The sequence below is a fragment of the Metarhizium brunneum genome, chromosome 4 (genome assembly GCF_013426205.1).
Source record: "Metarhizium brunneum chromosome 4, complete sequence".
NCBI lineage: Eukaryota > Fungi > Ascomycota > Sordariomycetes > Hypocreales > Clavicipitaceae > Metarhizium > Metarhizium brunneum.
This window is the reverse complement of record NC_089425.1, coordinates 1,603,499-1,624,179: the sequence shown is the minus strand read 5'-3', so window position 1 is coordinate 1,624,179 and position 20,681 is coordinate 1,603,499. Positions and strand designations below refer to the sequence as shown.

The 20,681-nt window shown below is 53.0% G+C and overlaps 10 protein-coding genes across 10 annotated transcripts; 4 read left to right on the top strand and 6 right to left on the bottom strand.

Annotated features, from left to right (window-relative positions):
* Positions 1 to 544: 544 nt before the first annotated feature.
* RFC3 (Replication factor C subunit 3) lies at positions 545 to 1,842 on the top strand (the record flags this gene model as incomplete). Its single annotated transcript, XM_014690435.1, has 3 exons — positions 545 to 678; positions 732 to 1,372; positions 1,448 to 1,842. The coding sequence occupies 3 exons, from the start codon at positions 545 to 547 to the stop codon at positions 1,840 to 1,842; spliced, it is 1,170 nt and encodes a 389-aa protein (XP_014545921.1).
* Positions 1,843 to 2,518: 676 nt separating this feature from the next.
* G6M90_00g071370 (uncharacterized protein) lies at positions 2,519 to 4,167 on the top strand (the record flags this gene model as incomplete). Its single annotated transcript, XM_014690436.1, has 3 exons — positions 2,519 to 2,723; positions 2,789 to 2,998; positions 3,077 to 4,167. The coding sequence occupies 3 exons, from the start codon at positions 2,519 to 2,521 to the stop codon at positions 4,165 to 4,167; spliced, it is 1,506 nt and encodes a 501-aa protein (XP_014545922.1).
* A 631-nt stretch (positions 4,168 to 4,798) lies between these two features.
* Positions 4,799 to 6,867, bottom strand: G6M90_00g071360 (uncharacterized protein; the record flags this gene model as incomplete). The annotated part of the gene is made up of 2 exons (XM_014690437.1): positions 4,799 to 6,475; positions 6,535 to 6,867. 2 exons carry the CDS (start codon positions 6,865 to 6,867, stop codon positions 4,799 to 4,801), a joined length of 2,010 nt encoding a protein of 669 aa, XP_014545923.1.
* An 866-nt stretch (positions 6,868 to 7,733) lies between these two features.
* MSBP2 (Membrane steroid-binding protein 2) lies at positions 7,734 to 8,592 on the top strand (the record flags this gene model as incomplete). The annotated part of the gene is made up of 2 exons (XM_066130952.1): positions 7,734 to 8,012; positions 8,095 to 8,592. 2 exons carry the CDS (start codon positions 7,734 to 7,736, stop codon positions 8,590 to 8,592), a joined length of 777 nt encoding a protein of 258 aa, XP_065987175.1.
* Positions 8,593 to 8,945: 353 nt separating this feature from the next.
* Positions 8,946 to 9,666, bottom strand: G6M90_00g071340 (uncharacterized protein; the record flags this gene model as incomplete). The annotated part of the gene is made up of 2 exons (XM_014690439.1): positions 8,946 to 9,556; positions 9,618 to 9,666. The coding sequence occupies 2 exons, from the start codon at positions 9,664 to 9,666 to the stop codon at positions 8,946 to 8,948; spliced, it is 660 nt and encodes a 219-aa protein (XP_014545925.1).
* A 2,389-nt stretch (positions 9,667 to 12,055) lies between these two features.
* On the bottom strand, positions 12,056 to 12,496 carry G6M90_00g071330 (uncharacterized protein; the record flags this gene model as incomplete). The annotated part of the gene is made up of 2 exons (XM_066130951.1): positions 12,056 to 12,103; positions 12,155 to 12,496. The coding sequence occupies 2 exons, from the start codon at positions 12,494 to 12,496 to the stop codon at positions 12,056 to 12,058; spliced, it is 390 nt and encodes a 129-aa protein (XP_065987188.1).
* Positions 12,497 to 13,048: 552 nt separating this feature from the next.
* On the bottom strand, positions 13,049 to 14,481 carry aac (ADP,ATP carrier protein; the record flags this gene model as incomplete). Its single annotated transcript, XM_014690441.1, has 4 exons — positions 13,049 to 13,612; positions 13,668 to 13,990; positions 14,132 to 14,153; positions 14,443 to 14,481. The coding sequence occupies 4 exons, from the start codon at positions 14,479 to 14,481 to the stop codon at positions 13,049 to 13,051; spliced, it is 948 nt and encodes a 315-aa protein (XP_014545927.1).
* Positions 14,482 to 17,336: 2,855 nt separating this feature from the next.
* rps-25 (40S ribosomal protein S25) lies at positions 17,337 to 17,838 on the bottom strand (the record flags this gene model as incomplete). Its single annotated transcript, XM_066130950.1, has 3 exons — positions 17,337 to 17,359; positions 17,438 to 17,699; positions 17,836 to 17,838. The coding sequence occupies 3 exons, from the start codon at positions 17,836 to 17,838 to the stop codon at positions 17,337 to 17,339; spliced, it is 288 nt and encodes a 95-aa protein (XP_065987196.1).
* A 383-nt stretch (positions 17,839 to 18,221) lies between these two features.
* rps-5 (40S ribosomal protein uS7) lies at positions 18,222 to 19,110 on the top strand (the record flags this gene model as incomplete). The annotated part of the gene is made up of 3 exons (XM_014690443.1): positions 18,222 to 18,361; positions 18,464 to 18,647; positions 18,793 to 19,110. 3 exons carry the CDS (start codon positions 18,222 to 18,224, stop codon positions 19,108 to 19,110), a joined length of 642 nt encoding a protein of 213 aa, XP_014545929.1.
* A 508-nt stretch (positions 19,111 to 19,618) lies between these two features.
* G6M90_00g071290 (uncharacterized protein) lies at positions 19,619 to 20,434 on the bottom strand (the record flags this gene model as incomplete). Its single annotated transcript, XM_014690444.1, has 1 exon — positions 19,619 to 20,434. One exon carries the CDS (start codon positions 20,432 to 20,434, stop codon positions 19,619 to 19,621), a length of 816 nt encoding a protein of 271 aa, XP_014545930.1.
* Positions 20,435 to 20,681: the final 247 nt, after the last annotated feature.

The window sequence follows — 20,681 nt, the reverse complement described above, 5'->3', positions numbered from 1 at the left end:
CGTTCACTTTATGATGTGAGTTTATTTCCTCATGAAGGGGGAACTTGTTTATGGGATTCTTGGTGGGAGGCCGGGTTGGTGAGCGGGCTGCCGACCTACGGCCGTCCTAATGAATGTAGTAGTAAATAGCGTTGTCCATGATAGATGTTGCATACCCATATTATCATGATAAGATTATACAATATACTTTGTACTACGAGGAAGTCGAAATATTTCGAATGACTTTTCTTTTCCAATTTACTCTATATTTACGATACATATGTACCTCCGAGGAACGTTGTATGAAGTTATCCTGCACTCTGTAAAGGGACTAGCTCCTTGGCGGCTGGTTTTGTGGGGAGGTTTGAGGCAGGGGTTTTAATGGACAACACGAACTGGCGCGGTCGACGCGTTAGTTAACGGCTCACTCGTAGTCGAGCCGCGGGCTTCACCCAGCTTTTATCAGTGTCGAATCTGCCTAGCACAACGACGAGCCCTTGCAAGCTTCATTGCCGAATTATAAAGACGCGGCGATTCATTGGCAGAAACGTATAAATCAGACACCATGTCAGACTTTGAAGATGAGATGGACGTCGACGCCCCCGCCACGTCCAAGGACGTGATTTTCTCCTCGGAAGCTACCAAGGGCAAGCGAAGTACAGCAAACCTTCCAGTCGAAGCCGAAGACAGTTTACCATGGTTCGTTGCTACAGCCCTGTACAGCTCCCAATCAGTCTCTAAACGCAGCCCAGGATCGAAAAATACCGACCCGTAACCCTCGACGACGTCTCCGGCCACCAAGATATCCTCGCCACCATCAACAAATTCGTCGACTCCAACCGCCTCCCTCACCTGCTCCTCTACGGACCCCCGGGGACGGGGAAGACGTCGACAATCCTAGCCCTCGCTCGGCGCATCTACGGGGCCGCCAACATGCGCCAAATGGTGCTGGAGCTCAACGCCTCGGACGACCGAGGCATCGACGTGGTCCGCGAGCAAATCAAGACCTTTGCCAGTACCAAGCAAATCTTTACCATGGGTGCCTCGGCAAAGTCCTCGATTGCCGGGTTCAAGCTGATTATCCTGGACGAGGCGGATGCCATGACCAACACGGCGCAGATGGCGCTGCGACGAATCATGGAGAAGTACACTGTCAATACGAGATTCTGCATCATTGCGAATTACTCGCACAAGCTGAGTCCCGCGCTTCTCAGTAGGTGTACGAGGTTTAGATTCAGCCCGCTCAAGGAGGGGGACATTCGGGTCCTGGTGGAAAAGGTCGTTGAGGAGGAGAATGTGCAGATCGGCGGGGAGGCGGTGGACGCGCTGGTCAAACTCAGCAAGGGTGATATGAGAAGGGCGTTGAATGTGCTGCAGGCTTGCCATGCTTCAAGTACGTTGTCACGAGCACTTTTGGGATTTTTGAATTGCGTTTTCTTCATTTTTTTGCTGATTGTGATTTTGGCAGGTACACCTCTTCGGGCGAAGAATGCGCCCAAGATTCCAGAGAGCGAGATCAAGCGCGATATGATTACGACGGAGACGATATACAACTGTATTGCGGCACCACCGCCAGATGCTATCAAGGAGATTGTGACGACGCTGTTGAATACGTCGGATGTGATGAGCTGTCTGAGCACGATGAATGCCCTCAAGGTGACGAGGGGCGTGGCGCTGGCAGACATCATTACGGCGCTATCGGAGGAATTGGCCAAGCTGGAGGTTAGCCCGGAGGTGATGATTTCGTGGTTGGATGGGTTGGCGGATGTTGAGCATAGAGTTGCGGGTGGCGGTAGTGAGACGGTGCAGACTGGTGCTGTTGTCGGGGTCGTGAGGAGGGGTGTCGAGCTGACGGGGAGATGACCATACGGAAGGATGGTAAATGGATGATTTGATGATATCAAGTTCAGACGGGATGGCAAGGCGATTGCAAGTGCTGTACCGCATCTAGAGTCTAGCGTTGGACTCCGCGGACTACATGTTGTATGTGGCTGTCTATTGCGTACATTAAAGTCTGGAGTCATTTGCTCCGGACATGGCTCCCAAGACTAGCTACGGCGAAGAATACTTTCATGCAAAAAGGAGAGACGGGGAGAAAGAGAAGCGAAAGAAGTCAATATTCAGGAGATATTTGGTGCATGTCATTGACCTCGGTTCACGCACACGAGGCTGACGGCCACTCGGACCCCCACACTCTCCCTCCCCCCCGCCATCACGCCAATGGCCAAGCTCCGGACTCAGCTAGCTCCAAACTATCATTCACGTAGCACAACGAACCATTGAACTTCAACTTCGAAACACCACGATACTCCTTCGCCTGCCATCTCGTCGTCTGGGTCCCAATTCTCTGCAACAACCTTCTACCACACCTGATCCTACCCCCCTGAACGCAGTACGCAGCGTCCAAGTTTCCAAGCACCCGTCAAGCTCGACGGCGGACCCGACTGACTACTGAATATCGAACCCTCGTCACAACGAACTTTCCCATAATCCTACGTCCAACCCAATTGAGACAGTGAAACAACCCGACCACCGTACAATGGCGGCTGTCAGCCCCAGCGAGGGCTACTCTGACACCCAAGGCACACCGAGCTCCCTTCCCGGCAGCCACGTCATACCCATGATTGCCCCCAGCGAGAAGAATGTCCACAAGATCCCGCCCATCTTGCCGCGCGAGAGAGTCTTTCCAATCCAAATCGGTAGCGAACTCTTCAAATTATCCGGAGCATCGCTCTCTTCAGATGGTGCGTCACCATAGCTTCTCTCCATCTCATCCAAACTTCTAACTCGGCAACACCATGCCCAACAGCGCCGTCCTACTTTTCGCAATACTTTCTCTGCCAGGTCAAGCAAGCCGAAGAGCACGGAGACGACATAGGAAGCGCCATTCGCACGCTATATATTGATCGCGACCCAGAGACGTTTCGCGACATTGCGCTCCATCTGCAGGGCTACCACGTCATGCCTCGCGACGGCACGCATTTCGTACGCCTCTTTGCTGATGCGCAATTCTACAGCCGTACGCCCCTTCACCCTTTACCCTCACGTGTTCAAGCCAAAAGCCTAAATCAGCTATTCACCACGAACACATGAACAGTCCCCAAGCTCATATCGCAGCTTTACGAAGAAAGCATCTTCATCTCCATCGGGCACCGAGAATTCCAAATCCCTCGCGACCTCCTTACCGACCCGCGCAACTCGCCAAACTACTTCTCCCTCGGCTTCGCCTTCTTCTTCTCCCGCCCAGACAACCTCTTCCCCGGCCTCGACCGCGAGGGTCTCATCCGGCCGCCGTCCATCCTGCCGCCCACGGTGCCGAACCGCAACGCCGACACCTTTGCCGACCTCCTGCGCCTGCTGCGCGGGTACCCCATCAACATCCGCGATGAGACGCACCGGCGCGAACTCCTCCGCGACGCCCGATACTTCCACTTCAAAGGCCTGGAGCAGCAACTCCTCCCGCACTCCATAGCGTACAACTCGGTCCGCGGCCACGACGAAATCACTCTTCGCCTGGAGAACGTCCAAAAGAGCGGCATCAGCATCCTCCAGGACCACCAGGCAGATGTCCCCGACGAAGACGGCATCAACGCCGGCGTCAACGCCGGCGTGAACTACGCGCGGCCCTACGTCGATGACAAGCCCGCCGAGCTGGTGCTCGAGATTGCCAACGAATCAAGCAGGATCCACTTCCTCCGCGACGGTCCGCGCCTCGAGCTCTTCAGGGACACAAAGACCCGCGTCGCCAAGCTGCTCGAGGTCATCGCTACGAAGCTGAACCTACCGCCCACCACACAGCCGCTAGGCCTGCTCATGGCCTCGGGCGGCGCGTCCTCGCAGCCCGCCACGCCCGGCAACACCCTGCTCAGCGAGGACTTGGTCCGGGTTATGCTGGGCCCCGACGCCGCCATCACCCTGGACGGCAATGAGTACGACCCCAGCTTCACCAGCGGCCCCGATTCCGACGACGCCAACGGCAACGCAGCCGGTCCGAGGAAGCGTAGGAGGATCACGGACGGCAGCGACAATAGCGAGACGTGGACCGTGGCCACGGGCCAGTGGAGGCTGCGGATACAAGCTAGCAGCGGCGGCAAGAGCGCCGTGGAGTGTGTCTTTGCCGCTGTCAAACTAGACTGTTTCTCTGACGAGAGGGGTCGGAATTCCCGCAAGTCGTTTCTGGTGTCGTAGCCGCGTGGACACACACACACACATAAACGGGCACACCGGAATTTGGAAGAGAGAAAGCCCCTGAAATATAGATGGCATTCCTGCTGCCCACCGGAAACTGGAGTTTAAAGGGGGACTGTACACATCGTTTGGATATTAAAGCGCGGGGGTGGGGGAATTGGAAAGAGCCGTATAGCTCGAACAGACGGGGCTTGTCGACGGCGTTGGTGGCAAAGTCCATGTTTTTCTGACACGGGGGTCACCATACCAAGCGCGGGAGGGCGTGTGTATCCATATAATCAACACTTTTCAGAGGAACAAATTTCCCATCATGTAACTCGACGGTATATTTTGAACGACTCAATAAGTCTCAGCACGCAACAAGCACAAAAACGCAACTGGGCTGCCCAGGCACCCAGCGGAACATCATGACATGACTTGTGATATTATGATGTCAACACCCACGCTCCACTAGTACCAATGAAGGAGATACCTACAACATGCCATGCATCCCAAGAAGAAGATAAAAAGAAGAGGGAAAAAGTCCAACGCCCATCGCCATGCCTGCCAAACAGTCCAATGCAATTATCAACATACACAACCCCAAACACGCTTGCCGGCCCCGATAACCCCCATCACCACCATGCTTCATTCATGACTTGAATCTCGGCGTAGCCTTTACCGTAGGAGCACTAACATCCCTCTTAGCCGGACGTCCCCGCGGCCCCGTCGCGACGGCTGCTACCTTTTTCCTTGGCGCAGCGGTCCCCTGCGCGGCACTCCTCGCTCGTCCCCTTCGCTCACGAATCTTGGCCAGCGCCTGCTCCCGCGTCATAGTCGGCGTCATGGCGGGGTCGTTGGAGTCAAAACTGGCGTTGCTGCCGTGTGAGGGTGTCCGCAGCCGCTCGTTGAACGACGAACTGGACCGGGCAGTTTCTTCTCGCAGAGGAATCGTTGTTGTGACGGTGAAGGAGGCTGTAGATGTGTGTGGGCGAGGTTCTGGGGACCCGGCGGGAGAGTAGCTCTGTTCTACGGATCCAACTGCTTCTTCCCTTGCCGGTTCTTCGTCCGCAACTACTGGGATACTGGGAATAGGAGGCAAAGGTGCCGACTGAGCATCGTCGTGCGGCGCGTCGAGAAGAAAATCTAGCGAGTTGCGCTCCTGCGCAAGAAGAGCAAATGAAGGAGGATCAACGGATGGTGTTCTGGCGTACATTCGGGGGCTGTGCCCTACTTCTGTGCTTGGCAACGGTTCGTCTGCTTGAGCTTCCTCCTCAATGGCAGGCTCAACAGCTACAGCGCACCTTTCCTGTGCTTGCATGGCTGCCGCTTCTTGCTCTGAAACCGTGCGGAAGATGCCTTCTTTCGGACAAAAGATGGTGCTTCGTCGTGGCTCTTTTCTGGACTTGATGCGCTGTTGTTCGGGTTCGACCTCGGGCTCGACCAGAGGCTCTTCTTGCTCTGGCTCTCTTGCTGGTTCGGGTTGGGGTTCTTGCCGATATTCCTCCAATCGCGCTGAGTTTCGCAGGGAACCGCGATGGGAGCTTCCATGCGAATTACGAGATGGCGCTCGTCGCGAATGTGGCGAATGCGGCGAATGCGGCGAATGCGACTCTTCTTTTACGACAACTGGGTGCTGTTCTTCTCCCTGCTCAACCGATACGCGTCGTCGCTTTTGCGGGGCCTCGATGCTCATTCTCGCATTATTGGTCTTGGAGCAAGGGCAGCAACGCATCTGACATTCAGCCTGAAGAAACTCAATCATCTCCTGGGCCCTCTCCGCGCGCTGTCTCTCCCAAAGAAGCTGCGTATTAAGCTCCTCAATCTCCATCTCGCTCGCGACAGAGGACATAATCTCCATAGTTGACAATGAAACTCGAGGCGCCGCCCGTCCACTCTGTCGTTTAGCGGGAATGGTCTTCTTCTTTGGCGACGAAAACTCGTCGGTGAGATCCTGAGACGGCGGTAGCGGGAGCCGGCCTTCGGCAGCAATGCGAGCTACTTCCTCGTTCTTAGCGGCCGTCTTGAAAGCATCTCGTTCTTGCTCCACGATCTTGATACGCTCGAGTGCCTTGTCCAGCTGCTCCTGAACGCCAACAATCTGGTACCGCGCAGTGAAAGCTTCCTGTTCCCTAATTTTGCTTCGCTCCTTTTCGCGCTGGAGGCTCTCCTCAACGGATTTGACTGAACTCCTGGCCGACTTGAGCTCCTCCTGCAATTTGACGATTGTAGACTGGCTCTTGAAGTTTTCTTTTCTCGCTCGTCGGATTTCCTTTTCCCACAGAGCCTGTGTATGTGCATGTGTTTCCTTGGCACGGCCATAGTTGTCCTGCGTGCCAGTCAGTCCTGACGGAGCTGCAACAACTCGGGAGCTGTACGTCAACCTACCATGACGGTTTCCAGTCTCTCTCCCACTTTCCTCTCACGCTCCTTTCCTTCCTCAATATCCTTCCTTAGAAGCATTAACTCATCCCGCATCCTCTTCAATTCCGCCTCTGCCTCCTCCCGTCCCACCACGGCTCGTTTCAGAGCTGCATCCGCCGTCTTGCGCTCCATTTGCTTCGATTGCATCGCGATACTGAGGTTGTTAAACTGATGGATCTTCTCGTGCACAGAACTGTCTCTGGCCTCGCCTCGACCCGAAGAGAATATTGAGTCACAGCGATTTACTCGGTCGGGAGTCACGGCCTGGAGGGGCCCCCCGGCGGGGGAACCAGGCATACTCAAGCTCGTATCCATTGACAAAACGGCTTTTATTTCGTGGTGTTCTTCTGTCGAATGTTTCGAATGTTCCGCTAGCATCCCGTCGTCTCCGTTTCATTCGGAGATGCTCGACGTTTGCTCAGTAGCTCAGCAGTTGCGGGAAGCAATGTAGTCACGGCGGTTAAAATTGCGGGTGGGATGATGTGGCGTTGTGCTGTTTACAGTTTCGTAAACTAGGCCCTATCTTATCAGTTGCCGTAGTAACGACATCACGTGACGAAAAAAATCATTCACAGCCAAACGGACGCCGTTAGTGGATTTCAAGTTGTTCATAAAGTGTGTACATTGTTTTTCATTATGCCGGTTGCATTCATTTACTAGCTGTAATAAAATGTGTTTTCCATTCAGGGAATTTCGCTCGTGAAGATCGTCTCTGGGGCTGCTGAACCGCCGTGGGAGTCAAGCTTTGTACGGAGGAGTATGCCACATCATCTCGGCCAATCACAGCAGCTACAATATGTGAAGCACATGCACGAGATAATCATCCCAGCTTGAATCGATGTATTGCATTCCAATTGAAGCATTATATTTCAAAAGTATAGATCCAGCCCATGTTAATAGCAAACTAACCATCTATAGTACGCGGCTAATACCGACAGTTTCACGCCACGTAGTAAAATCCTTAAAACCCGGTCCCAATCGGGTAGTCAAAAAGTGCCACTTGTCAAGTTGTCACAGCCCTGCTTCAACACTCCCTTGCTTACACCTACGTCACATGCCGTCTTCATACATCTCCCATTTATCCCCCGCAGCCTCTATTCTCCTGGTCGACAACTATCAATGCTGAGGTGACCGCGCGCCCTTCAAACTCAACCGCTACCAGCATGGCCGATGCCGAGCTTCGCCAGCGAAAGGCCGCCGGCCCAGCCTCCGATGACACACGCCCCAAATCATCTGAGCCGGAGCCAAAACCAAAATCTAGACGCCGCCTCGACGACGACGACGACGAGTACAGTCCCTGGGTGGACATTCTCCGCGTCCTATCTTTCCTCCTCGTCGCATCATGCGGCTTGAGCTACGTGATTAGCGGAGGCGAAAGCCTCTTCTGGGGCATGAAGGACAAGCCCCAGTACCTGCGTGTCGGGTGGTGGAAGTCCCAATTCGTAAGATGACCCCCCCTCATCCCGGGTGTTCAAACCCTCTCCTCATGAGCGGAAACTAATTCGTCTGTTTTCTTGCCTCAAGTCTGGGCCAATCTACCTCACCGAAAAGGAACTGCTGGCGTACGACGGCAGCGACGCCGAAAAACCACTGTACTTGGCCATCAACGGCACCATCTACGACGTCTCCAGCAACCGCAGGATGTACGGCCCCGGCGGCTCCTACAGCGTCTTTACGGGCCACGACGCTGCGCGCGGGTTTGTTACAGGGTGCTTCGCAGAGGACCGTACGGCTGATCTGAGGGGCTTGGAAGAGATGTTTCTGCCGGTGGACGACCCAGAGGTGGACAAATACTTCACCACGGCGGAGATGGAGAAGATGCGTGAGGAGGAGCTGGCCGCGGCCAGGGAGAAGGCGCACGGGGCGCTGCAGCACTGGGTCAAATTCTTCGCCAACAGTAAGAAGTATCATCGGGTGGGGTATGTCAAGAGGGAGGAAGGGTGGCTGGAGAAGTTGCCGAGGAGACAGCTGTGTGCGCAGGCGCAGAAAAGGAGACAGAAGAGGGTGCGTAAGCAGACTTGAGAAAATACAGCGTCGATTCTGTCATGACGTGATGCGAAGGTAGTTGTGGGAGGAATACTTTGCACGTCACATTTTGGAGAGATCATTTTACGATGAAATATCTGCTTTCGTTTCCCCGAGGTCCTACTGTCAGAGTAGTGTATGCCGGGTGATATGGTATGCAAAGAGTTGCAGCACTCCCAGATCCTCTCTAGTGGGAGATTCAGATGTTAAAAGACAAGAAAACTAATATTGGCTGCTCGGCAGCAAGGTATAAACAAGGCAAAAAGTATTAATATCCATCATCCATCAGGACCATCACGCCGCGTGACGTCGTCATCCCCACCCCCAATGCCATCAATTAAACCCAGAGTTTACAAGAACATGAATCCAACACCGAGGGCTATCAGTAGGGTGCTCGGTACAGCCAGGTTAATACCAGCACTAAGCGGAGCAGACTGTGTTGGGGACTGGTTTCCAACAGGGGTGGGAATGTTTTCAGAGCCAGGAGTAGTTGATCCTCCTTCGCCACTGCCGGAGCCGCCGTTAGGACCACCGCCAGGGGTGACGCCTTGTGCAGACTTGGCCAGGAGCCGGTAGTTCTCCAGAGACCGGCTACCGTTTGCGCTGGTGTTCTCATTGATGACCATTGACATGCCGTTTTGGCAATGGCGGCCCTGCACACAAACTACCCAGATGGGCGCGGTGCTGTTGACCATGACGGTATAGACGGGAATCATGCCCTTTTCGATGCTAGCCTTGGCAGGTTGGAAACCGGAGTCGAAGCCGGTCACGTTGGCATTGCTGCGGGAGATGGGTTGGCACTGCTGGTCGAAGGACGTCTGCATGGCGTTGTGGTTGCCATCCCAGAACTGGAATTGGACCATGTCGCCTTTCTGGGCGACAATCTTATCAGGGTAGAATTTTAGGCCAGTCTCGTTTGTGGCCATGTTTTTTCCGACATCGACTTTATGGACTTGTACGGCTGGACGGGGTCAGATTTTTTGTCATGAAGAAAATCGTTTCTACATGAGCGGCGTTCTTACCTTGAGCAACACTTAGCAGTGTGGCCAGAGCGAGAGTTGTGAACTGCATTTTGATGAAGGGGATTGCCGACTTGGGAGATTTCAAGTCGATATCGTTGAACCTTTTTCGAGTCGAACGAATGCTGTAATCACTCTTTCCAGAGAGCAATATTCGGAATCGTTTCGGTAACCAAAAGAGTGTTTAGTGTATGTAAAGGACTAGCCTTTTCGAAATAAATAGAACCAGTGAATGTGGTAAGAGATATGTTGTCTATATTAAAAGTAACACAGTTGGACAAGAAATTCACACAACAGGGAAAGACAAGTAAAGTAGTGCCCCAAAACTTGAAGACTGCTGGCCGCTGGAACACGGAAAGGAAAAGTGAAACTAGAGAAAGAGATCAAAGAGTGCGAAAGTGGAAACGGCGTGAATTTAAGACATGGTGTGATCGTCCCATTCTACTCATTGTCCCGAGGCGTCGTACGCACGACGTTGAGAGAAACATGAATCTCGGCGTGGCTCGCCCTGGTTGTCCCGAACTCTGAATCTGACAACAGGATGGTGAGTTTCCGGACAGGGTCTCCTGTCTCGGAATGGGAGAGTGACAGATTTCTCATGGGGCTGTTGAGGCGGGCAGAGAAGGGGCGAAGACAAGACCTATGGCATGTTTGAAGGCGGCAGTAGTCAGGCTGAGAAGTGTTTGGCTAGTGTAACATTGAAGGCATGGTGGTGATGGCGCCGCCTCTGACCGGGCATTACTCTTGCAGTAGTTTCTGCGAGAGCCCCCCTTGAAGCGACCAGCAACTTGTCTTTTTCTTGAGCTGTTGGGCATCATTCATATTCAGGTTGATTTTCCATCGACCTGTGGCTGTATTAGAGCTGCACTACGAGTCTCAACACGTTTATCCAGAACAAACCAGCTGCCCATCTTGGCGACACGATTCAACGGCCCTACAACAGCTGGCAACGCTTGGGGATTCGAAGCAGCCACGGAACCACAGAGCCCGAACAAGTCCATGGCCATGGTGAGGCTCTGCCAAGGAGGTCTGATGTCGGATGCGCGCCGCATGTTGAAGTGGCTCCGACAGACGCGAGACGGCCCCGGTTTCAGTCCCGCAGGAGTCAGGAACCGCAGCTGCGACGCGACACATGTGGCCGCACCTAACGAATCAGGCACGTTCGAAAGCCATCACGCCCAGACGGGTAAGCCTTCGAAATGAAAATATTTGTCCGGAATTGGGCTGACGGCAGACGCCAAGGCGGCCAAGGCGGCCGACCTAGTATGAAGAAAATCATCTCTTGCATATGAAGTGCAGGTTGTTATGCTGCGCCTGCCCGTGGATTGGATGAAGTCGACTGGCCGCAGCCTCGGAGGTGTCGCGGCCCGGAGACGCAGTGGGCCTGGCTTGCGGCTTGCCGTAATTATGACAGGAACACTGAAGCCTTGGAACTCCATGAAACCATCACGACTGGCTTGCGTTGCTCCATCTGCCACATGTTGGCTCATCTGGGAGAATGGAAAATACGTGTATTCATGCAGTCTTGTTCACAGAGCTGTATAACTATGCAGTCATCATACGCAGAATACCCGCACTTGCCTCCGTCGTAGAACCGACGTCTTTGCGAACCAACCCCGCGTTAAATAGGCCTCCAATCCTCAACCACGTAGATACTGCTACACAGAACGCCTCGAGCTTCGCCGACGGAACAGTGTCGTTTCAGACACCCAGCCACAGCGGCGGTGAGCCTGGAGAAACACCGCCATCATAATCAATTATCTCTCAAACACGATTTGCCGTAGTTCATTCGTCCTTAAGCATCTTCCTCCCAATGACGCGTCTGAGTGATCAGCGTACAATTAGAAGATCCAATAAGTTGGGACGAAGCGTTTCGAGATTTGCGGCCGCCGCCCAAGGCTAGGAACGATTATGCCGAAATAATAAACGGGCGGCGCAAGAAAACCCAAAAATAGTAGCACATTTTGAATCAGTCTACTCGTCCTTCAATGACATGCTTGCGACTCTTATGTCCATTGATTATCTCATGTACTGCTCCACCCTCTTACGTGCGAGCCAGCTTTTGCCGAAATCTTTGTCGTTGTCGTCAATAAGTATGTCTTGTCGATACCTAACGAAGGACGTTCAAGGCTCATGCGTCGCACACGGAATGGACGAATTCGGTATTAGGCCTCGTTTTACTTCCGAGCCGTGAACAGATATCAGGCGGCTAACAAAAGCCGGACAAAACCCATAATCGAGATGGCTGACGGCGCACCATTCTTCAAAGCGCCGCTGAAGCATCAATCGGCCAAAAAAAGTTTGCCTCATGCTCCTGGTCAATGACCACGGACTTGACGACCAGTAACGGTTGGCAACGCCGCGCGAGTGCTGCATGACTGAGAGCCAACATGAAGAGAATATCAGTCGCTCTCCTGCATCAGGGCAGGGACTTCAACAGTTCATAGATCCAGCAACAGTTGCGGTGCAATCTTTTCCAAATCGTCCACCTCCAAAACCGTCAGTCGAACCCGAGTACTGGGCCAGTAGACAAAACTTACCTCCAAGAAGCCGGCATTTTTCTCCACAGCTGCTCTAGCAATAGCTTCTCTCACAAAGATATCCATGTATTTGCCAACAGCCGCATTCGCATCACGAGATATTCTTGTAGAGTCCTTAGCGAAGAACTCATGCAAGATGCGGGTCAGTAGGTCCCTGGGTATCGATTTCTCGGGCGGTGGTGCGTCATCGGTATCAATTCGTGCGTCCTGGGCTTCGGCCTGGTCGTCTGAAGACTCGAACGGATCGCTAGCTTCGGAGGATGCCGTCTCAGTCGACTGACTTCGGCCCGTGGCACCCTTGGGCCGTCCTCGGCCGCGAGTGGAAGATCCTCTTGGAGGCATCATGGAACTAAAATGTCGTCGCAGCCGTGAACCAAGAACGAGCCATAGACACGGTGGCACTACTGAGATCAGTCGTTGCCGAGGGTAGCGACACGATTAATATGTTGAAACAGAAACGCGTCTAGACTCCAGTGTGACAGCATTAGTCATCAACAGGCCCTCCGAAGTGCGAGCAATTGGTTATATGCCACGTCATAGAAAACTATACTCACGCGCAACCAGGATTTAATATTAACCGTGACCACGAGTACAACCACGCAAATATGTAGTAACATCAAGGGAAATTGCATTGGTGTATAAATTACAGCGACCTAGAAAAAGCTCGGCAGAGCCGAAGGACAAATACGCCATGCCGATGCCAGTCTAACCCGCAAAGAGCATCTGTTGCACAGAAACACAAGGAACATTTTCTTTGTCCCAACTTCCCTCTCTGCCAGAGCCCACATCTCCATTTTTATCTGTCGGCAGTCATCGCATCAAGCCCACCGATTACGAACCAGTCTCCCATCTCTCCAGCGTAAACTAGTCTATACAGGAATTAAGGAAAATTGTTTAACCAGAGCCGCCCTTGAAGGCCTTTCCGAAGAGGATGAGCTGGAGCTGATCGTAGATAGACAGGACACCAGCACCGGCAACACCACGGAGAATGTTGGCACCGGCACCGTTAAACAGGGACTTGACACCGTTCTTGGCAATGATCTGGCGGGCAGCATCGAGGGAGTTCTTGTACTTGACAGCCTCACCAGAGGTCATCATCATGCGACGACGGATGGTGTCCAGAGGGTAGGCAGCGATACCGGCACCAGTGGTGACACACCAACCGAGCATGAAAGAGGCAAGGAAGTTGTTGGCGAGGTTACCGACCAGGAGAACAGGCTTGATAGAGTCGTACATGCCGAAGTACAGACCACGGTAGACAATGATACCAGCGACGGAGGGCATGAAACCACGGTACAGACCGGCAACACCGTCAGAGGCGAGGGTCTTGCGGTAGACATCGACGAGGCCGTTGAACTGACGCTCACCACCAGACTTGGCGGACTTGGCGTCGTTGGCAAGACGGGTACGGGCATAATCCAGAGAGTAGACGAAAAGCATAGAAGTGGCACCAGCAGCCTGCAAGTTTTGTCAGCAGTTGGACTAGAATAAAATGGATCAGGTTTCAACATACACCGCCAGAGGCCAAGTTACCGGCCATCCACATGGCATAACCATCACGCTCCTTCTTGAAGCCGAACATCTTCTTGAACTTGTCGCGGAAAGCGAAGTTCAGAGCCTGAGTAGGGAAGTATCGGATGACGTTGGCAGTGTTGCCACGCCACAAGGACATGACACCCTCATCAGCCATGGTACGCTTAAAGCAGTCGGTGATGCCATTGTAGCGGCGATCAAGACGACCAGCCTTGATCATTTCATCCTGGTTCTGGATCAGGAGCTTGACACGCTCGATGGGGGCAGCGGCGGTCTTCGAGACGGCGGCAGAGACACCACCCACTGTGAGACAATTAGTATCTGTAGGTATGAAGTGTGGGATGTCTTTGTGTTTGCAAGAGATAAGCACTTGGCGGCACGACCACAGTTGTTGTGACAGCGCTCATCGGCTTGCGTCCGCAAATTCTAAATGTAGAAACGTACTCAAGAAGTCGGCCACGAAGGGCTGTGGACACATGATAGGTTAGCCAATGTCTGATTCCATGTGACGATGAAAATTTCTGCCCCGGAATAGCCGTTGAGCGAAACGAGAGACGGCGCAGGCGACGGCAGGGAACGGATACGACGCATCGACAATCGCAACATGAAGGCCGGGCCATGGTTATTCAATTGATCGTAGACGCCCAATTGAATATCACAAAGGTCGTCCGCATTTCTGCCCAGGCTACCCCTATCGCAAGCGCGGCATTTCACGGACCAAGGGGGGAATCGCAGAAAGGGGCAGGGTTGCTTACCGGCATGCCCAAGACCTTCTGAGGCTGTTCACCAGACATTTTGACGGTTGTACTTTATCTGAAGACAAGACAAAGGACTGAGGGGAGATGGATGAAGGAGAGAAGGAAAGGGAAGGTGTACGGGCAGTCGAGCGAAATAAATTCTGCACCGGCTGGCGGACGGGTTTGGGGGGAGAGGAAAAAAATTGCGGCGGAGCCTGGACGGGGACTGGTTTTGAGCGAATCTACCCGGACGGCGCTAGAGCCAGCAGTTGGATCCTCAGGTACCCAGGAGAGTACCCTAATTACGCTATGCAGCTACGTACCTTCCCAGGTACCCTCGCCCTTGACCCCAGGGTGCTGGCTCGTTTTCCACGGCAACAGCGCGCTTCGTGCTTCTTGGCAGCCTCAGGCCCGAAGGAGTAAGTACTGGCACCGAGGTACGGGGTACAAGCGCTGTACCTGGGAGGTACTTGTGAGAATTGCTGTGGCTCAGGCCTGGCCGTGCCTGCGGTCGAGAGGTACTTGCCAAATACAACGGTCTGCGGCTGGTTGCACTGGCGCTCGCCTCAAGTCCCTCAAGTCACTTGAATCTCACGTTGTAAAGTCCCTGTCTCGAGAGATGGAGCCTCGCGAGGCCTGAGATCCGGTTCAGCCCGAACTTTTTTCTCAGACACCTGGCCTTGATTGTGACCAGACGCCTGGAGCCTCACGGCTGGCTACACGGTCCAGTTGCTTGTCTGGGCGACCCCGGCCAACCACGTCCAGCTGTTAAAAAAAAAGAAGCGCAGGCTGTGCCAACCATCGCGAGCTGGGCAATTGACAATGCTTGGGTTAAAGGAACGCGCATGTGAGAGAGAGTCACTGGTCTTTTACTGTTCCCCATGCCCCTACTCCAGATTCCAGACTCCTGGATCGGGCCCCTTCCAAAGTCTCGATTTTGCTTACGGCGATACGGAGTACCGGAACTGCACAAACACCACTGTGAGCCCTACCATCCATCACTGGTGCCAACGTCTATGCGTGACGATGCCTGGACCTCATGACCGTCGATTCTTCCACTGCTCTATGACTCGGCTTTGTCCTCCTCGACCCAGCCATGCCCCCTCTTCTTGATGCCTCCTACGCATCAACCATGGCATCGTGGCATAATGTGCACATGAAGAGAGAAACTATGTAGTAATTGCATTGGCCATTGGTCCCTTGGCCAGCCAGGTGAGTCGCGCAAATTGCATCGTCGGCTCGTGGCGACGGTGCGACTCGGATAAGGAACAGTGGTGAACCACCATGACCGACTGTCATCCCGTGGCCGTATCCACAACTTCAATGTTGCCCCAGGGAGGCGAGCCTGGGCTAAAACAAACCAGACCAGGCTTGACTTTTTCCAGTCATCTTGTTGTCCTCCAGGTACGGAGTAAAAGTATGGGGCATTACTCCGTACAACAATCGCAGACACGGAGTATGGAGTCCATGTCCCTTGGGCCGACAGGAGTACATGACAAGTACATGCCCGTGCATGGTAGCATCCGAGCCGCCACATGGAGCCTCCGAGGCTCAACTTGAAGTTTTTCCCTTGGACCCTCCACTCTACCCCCGACGCCAATCGACTCAAGATGCAAAATACAATAGGAGACATTCGCTGAAATGGACTATGCTACGGAGTGCGCGCCATTACTCCCACTCTAAATAAAGACATTACTCGTCCTGTCTTCATTTGCCCTGTGGAGCAATCCCTGTTCTGGAATATCAAGTTCGGCTGACCCAGCGTCCAGCGGAACACCCGACAATTGAAATCCGTGATAGCCTTGTCTGGCGTCTTTCGGCATTCGATAGATCTTGCGCTCTTTTGTCGCTACCACTTCCTCTAATTGACTTTCTATTGACCTTCATTCTAGTAAACCTTTCTCATCGACACAACGCTCCGGGTGATGTCGACGGGATGCAACTCTCAAGACCTAGCTGTGCTTGAGCGAGGCGTGGTCTCTGGTCAAGAAACCCACAAGTAACAACTGTTCCATTTAGATACATGCTCTACGGATGCTCATTCGTTTTGTTCAATACTATGCCGAGTAGATGCTCAGGACTAATCCCAGGACCTGGTTTCTCTCCTTCAACAACGCACATCATGACCCCGGTACTACTGCTCCATGAAGCTTTTACAGAGATTATTCCAGTGCAGCCGATATTGTAGGGTGCGTCTATTCAGCGTGCGAGATGAACAGTATTGTACTTAGAATGGAGACGTACTCCCTGTCCCTGACTGATCCACTACCTGCCCAGGCATATAAACCGAGGCAGGCACGAACGTTGAAGCCTGTTCCTGTACGGAGCAGAGGATGATGCAATTGAACAAATTCTGTGATCCGCAGTAGGCAGCTGGAACTGCCTCATCCATAACTAAGGCTCTGATACAGAACATGGCAGGTGTGTGGACGCCTAGTCTAACCAGTCATGAGTATCATCAACAGCTTACCAGGCGAGCCTTCGTACAACAGCGAGCTACATCTCATACTTGATATGATGATAGATAATAGCCTACAGTGAGAGTCACAAGCATTCGATCAGGCTAGTCGTCATGGCGGAACAAAGAGTCGTCAAATTCTTCTGGCCACAGACTGTAGTACAGAAGACATGACTACAAGTCGTCCAATGTCCAACTAGACCATCACAGGAGACGCTATTCACAAGGCCGAGAGGAGCAATTTGATATTGTTTCAAGATCTTTCATTCCATTGTCGTATGCTAAAGCACAATTCCGGTCCCAAGGTATGGTATAATACCGAGTATGAATTCGTCCCAACCAGGCTTTTTATCTGCCGTTGAAAAAAAACCGTCCACTCTAATGACTGCTGAGATGGTTGCGGGCCACTCAGACACCGTTACTCCAGACACACAACGTTTTTTCCTTGCCGATTTTAGGAACCACCGACAGCGCGGGCTAGATAATGTCAGCATTTCATACTTGCATCTCTCCGAATCTCGGGTATTTCGAGTGGCTCATGGGTGTGGTGCATACTGTAGATCTTCATTTTGCTGTGGGTGACAACGGGCTTGATGAGGCCCTTCTCCTCGAGGTCAGCAAGGCACTTGCGAGCCAGAGAACCGTTGACCTTCATTCTGTCGACGAGGGTGGCGACAGTGACCAGACGGTAGGACTGGACATCCTTGTAGAGCTTCTCGGATGTCGTCTTGTCGAGAAGGACGGCGTGCTGAGCCTTGTCCTTGACCTTGCCCTTCGACCACTTCTTCTTTTGCTTCTTAGCTCCAGCAGCAGGCGCCTATAAATTCGCGAGCAGAATCCTGTATCAGCATTTCGATATTCTCTTCGAAAAATACCATCTCCTCTCGTTCAGGCTCATGATAGAAACATAGCGCCTCTAGAGGGACGGGGGGAGGGGATCTCGCTTGGCGTACCATTTTGATCTGTTGTGCTTGACGTTGACGGGAGTGTGGAGGAGAAAGGGGATTTTTTCACCAACTTGAAGCCAAAGTCATTCCCACTCGGAGTGGCGGGCGAAGCGGCCCCCCTCTGTTACGCAGCTGGATTGGAGTTTCGCCCAGGGCAGGCTTGCCCTAACACAACAAGTGCGTATGGTACGTACCGAAATTTTTGCGCAACCTGATTCGTCAGCCGCACCCACCACCAAAATTTCCCAAGCCCTACTCTCGCTCGCAGCCGAAAGGGACGCAGCCCATTCTCCAAACCCTCCCGAAAAAAATACCATCTCGCCAACCTGCAATACTAACCCGCAGTCCGCCCGCCAGATCGAGGATATATTTTCGACTGCAACACAGCCAAAATGTCTGACGGTGGCGATATCGAGGTCGAGAACACTGTCGTCTCTGACGTCCTCCCCAAGGATGTTGTCAAGGAGGTCGGCAACATCAAGTTGTTCAACAAGTGGGACTACGATGTCGAGGTTCGCGACATCTCTCTGACGTACGTTACGATACCACATGGGGTTTTTTTTCCGGGACTGGAAGGAATGGATTTTGGGCTCAATGGAGGAATTTAATGCTGATGGATTCTATCTGCGAACAGTGACTACATTTCCCTGCGAAACCCCGTCTATGTCACCCACTCTGCTGGCCGATATGCCGTCAAGCGATTCCGCAAGGCCAACTGCCCCATCATTGAGCGATTGACCAACTCACTCATGATGCACGGCCGCAACAACGGCAAGAAGCTGATGGCTGTCCGCATTGTCGCCCACGCTTTCGAGATTGTACGTTTTTTTCCCAACCCCGCGACGCCGGTATAAATAAACGGTCATGTCATGATAGCCTGTTCGGCATGATTTTCCCCCTTGAAACATGTACACAGGGACTAGAAGAATAAGGCGTTATCAGTCTAACACGGCGCATTTTTAGATCCACCTCATGACCGACCAGAACCCCATCCAGGTCGCCGTCGACGCCATCGTCAACTGCGGTCCCCGCGAAGACTCTACCCGAATTGGCTCCGCCGGTACCGTCCGACGACAAGCTGTCGATGTTTCTCCTCTCCGCCGTGTCAACCAAGCCATTGCCCTGCTCACCACTGGTGCCCGTGAGGCCGCTTTCCGCAACGTCAAGTCGATTGCCGAGTGCCTCGCCGAAGAGCTGATCAATGCCGCAAAGGGCAGCAGCAACTCCTACGCTATCAAGAAGAAGGACGAGTTGGAGCGTGTAGCCAAGAGCAACCGATAAATTACCTTTTGCTACTCGGAGAAGAGGGGAAAGGATTTATTTGGTATTGTCTGGAAAGAAGGAAAAGGCGGGGATGTGGGGGATTTTCATGGCGTGGTTCTGGCATCCTTGAAGAATTGCATTTGTGCGTTTCGGGTCTGGGAACGCGTAACGGCTATGGATTTGTCACAAATCGCTCTAGAGTCTCAATAAAAAGTTGGCTCGGAAAGAGTGTAAATGAATTTAACGCCCTTTGCACCTGTACCATACACCGCTCTTGGTGAATGCAAATCCCAATTTCCATATTTAGTCACGTTAAGGAGTAGGAGGGATAGCAGAGTGCTAATGTTGGATTTGAATTGCTCTAGTGGCCAAATGAATTGCCAACGGAGCCCGCATCCAGGCCTCAACCTGATAACCGAAAGACTATGTAGTCTCGTCTAAAATCTAAAATGCGGACATGACATCAGACATCGTAATTTGTTAAATGCAGCTCGCTCACCAACGTGTTGACGTGGCGCAAATGTCCCTAAATACGGACCCCTTTGGGGCTGACCTCCAACCGTTTAAACATGCCGACGTGAGGGATTCCTTCTTCCCACCACTTGCCCATGCCCTTGTCGACCCGGAAACCCAACTTTGCCCACGTTCCCACACTCTGCTCCTGGGCATGAACACAGACAAGACCACCCCACTTGGGTATCTCTGTCTCGGTCGATGCACCCATCTGCTCGAGGCCCAACTCGGTGATGCTCGGGTCGAAGAACGACGGGTTGGACCGCAGCCACGACAGGGCCGTTTGAACGAGAAGTCCGGAGAGGCCGTTGCCCCGGTATTCCTTGACGACAGCTAGTCGGCCTAGTTTGATGTACGGTTCCCTTCCGTCGTGGAAGGATGTCGGGCGGTCTAATCCAGAATTTGCTGACAGGGAGCTGATATCAGGTGTGCCGTGTTCCTTCTTATTCCGCAGCTGGCCGTTCCAGTATTCACCTCCAATCTTGGGGTGGTTTGCATGGGGGAACGGGACCAGGCGAATGGTCCCGATGGGCGTCGTTCGAGTTGAACTTTTGCGTGGCTGGATGACATTTCCATCCTCATCCCGTACCTCTGTTTCTTCCGTCTTGTTGACACTGGCGTATACTACCCAGTGGCAGGATCGGGAATCGTCACTGTCTTGCTCATTCTCCAGGGGCACGTTTTGCTCTTGTACAAAGACGCTCTCGCGGACCTCCATGGCGTCTATGAAGACTTTTGGTATACTTGGTGGTTGCTCGTTGTGTGGTTTTCCCGGCTCCAAGCCCTCGAGCTTGCTAGGCTCTAGCAGCGAGATGAAGGGTGTGCCCATTGTCGCCGAGTGGGCATGTATGTCTCGGTATGTAGCTTCGGGTTTGCAAGATGCAAGAGAGAGAGAGAGAGAGAGAGAGAATGACCGTGTGGGATTTGGCAGAAAAACCTATAATCGATAAACAGCTCGAGTGTAAATCAATTTTGGTGCCCGTGAATATCTGATGCCCGTTGTAAAGTAAAAGAAGGCGTGCTTCTGCGCGGGGACTTTGCAGGCCCAAATGATGTGATGTTGATGTGCACTTTTG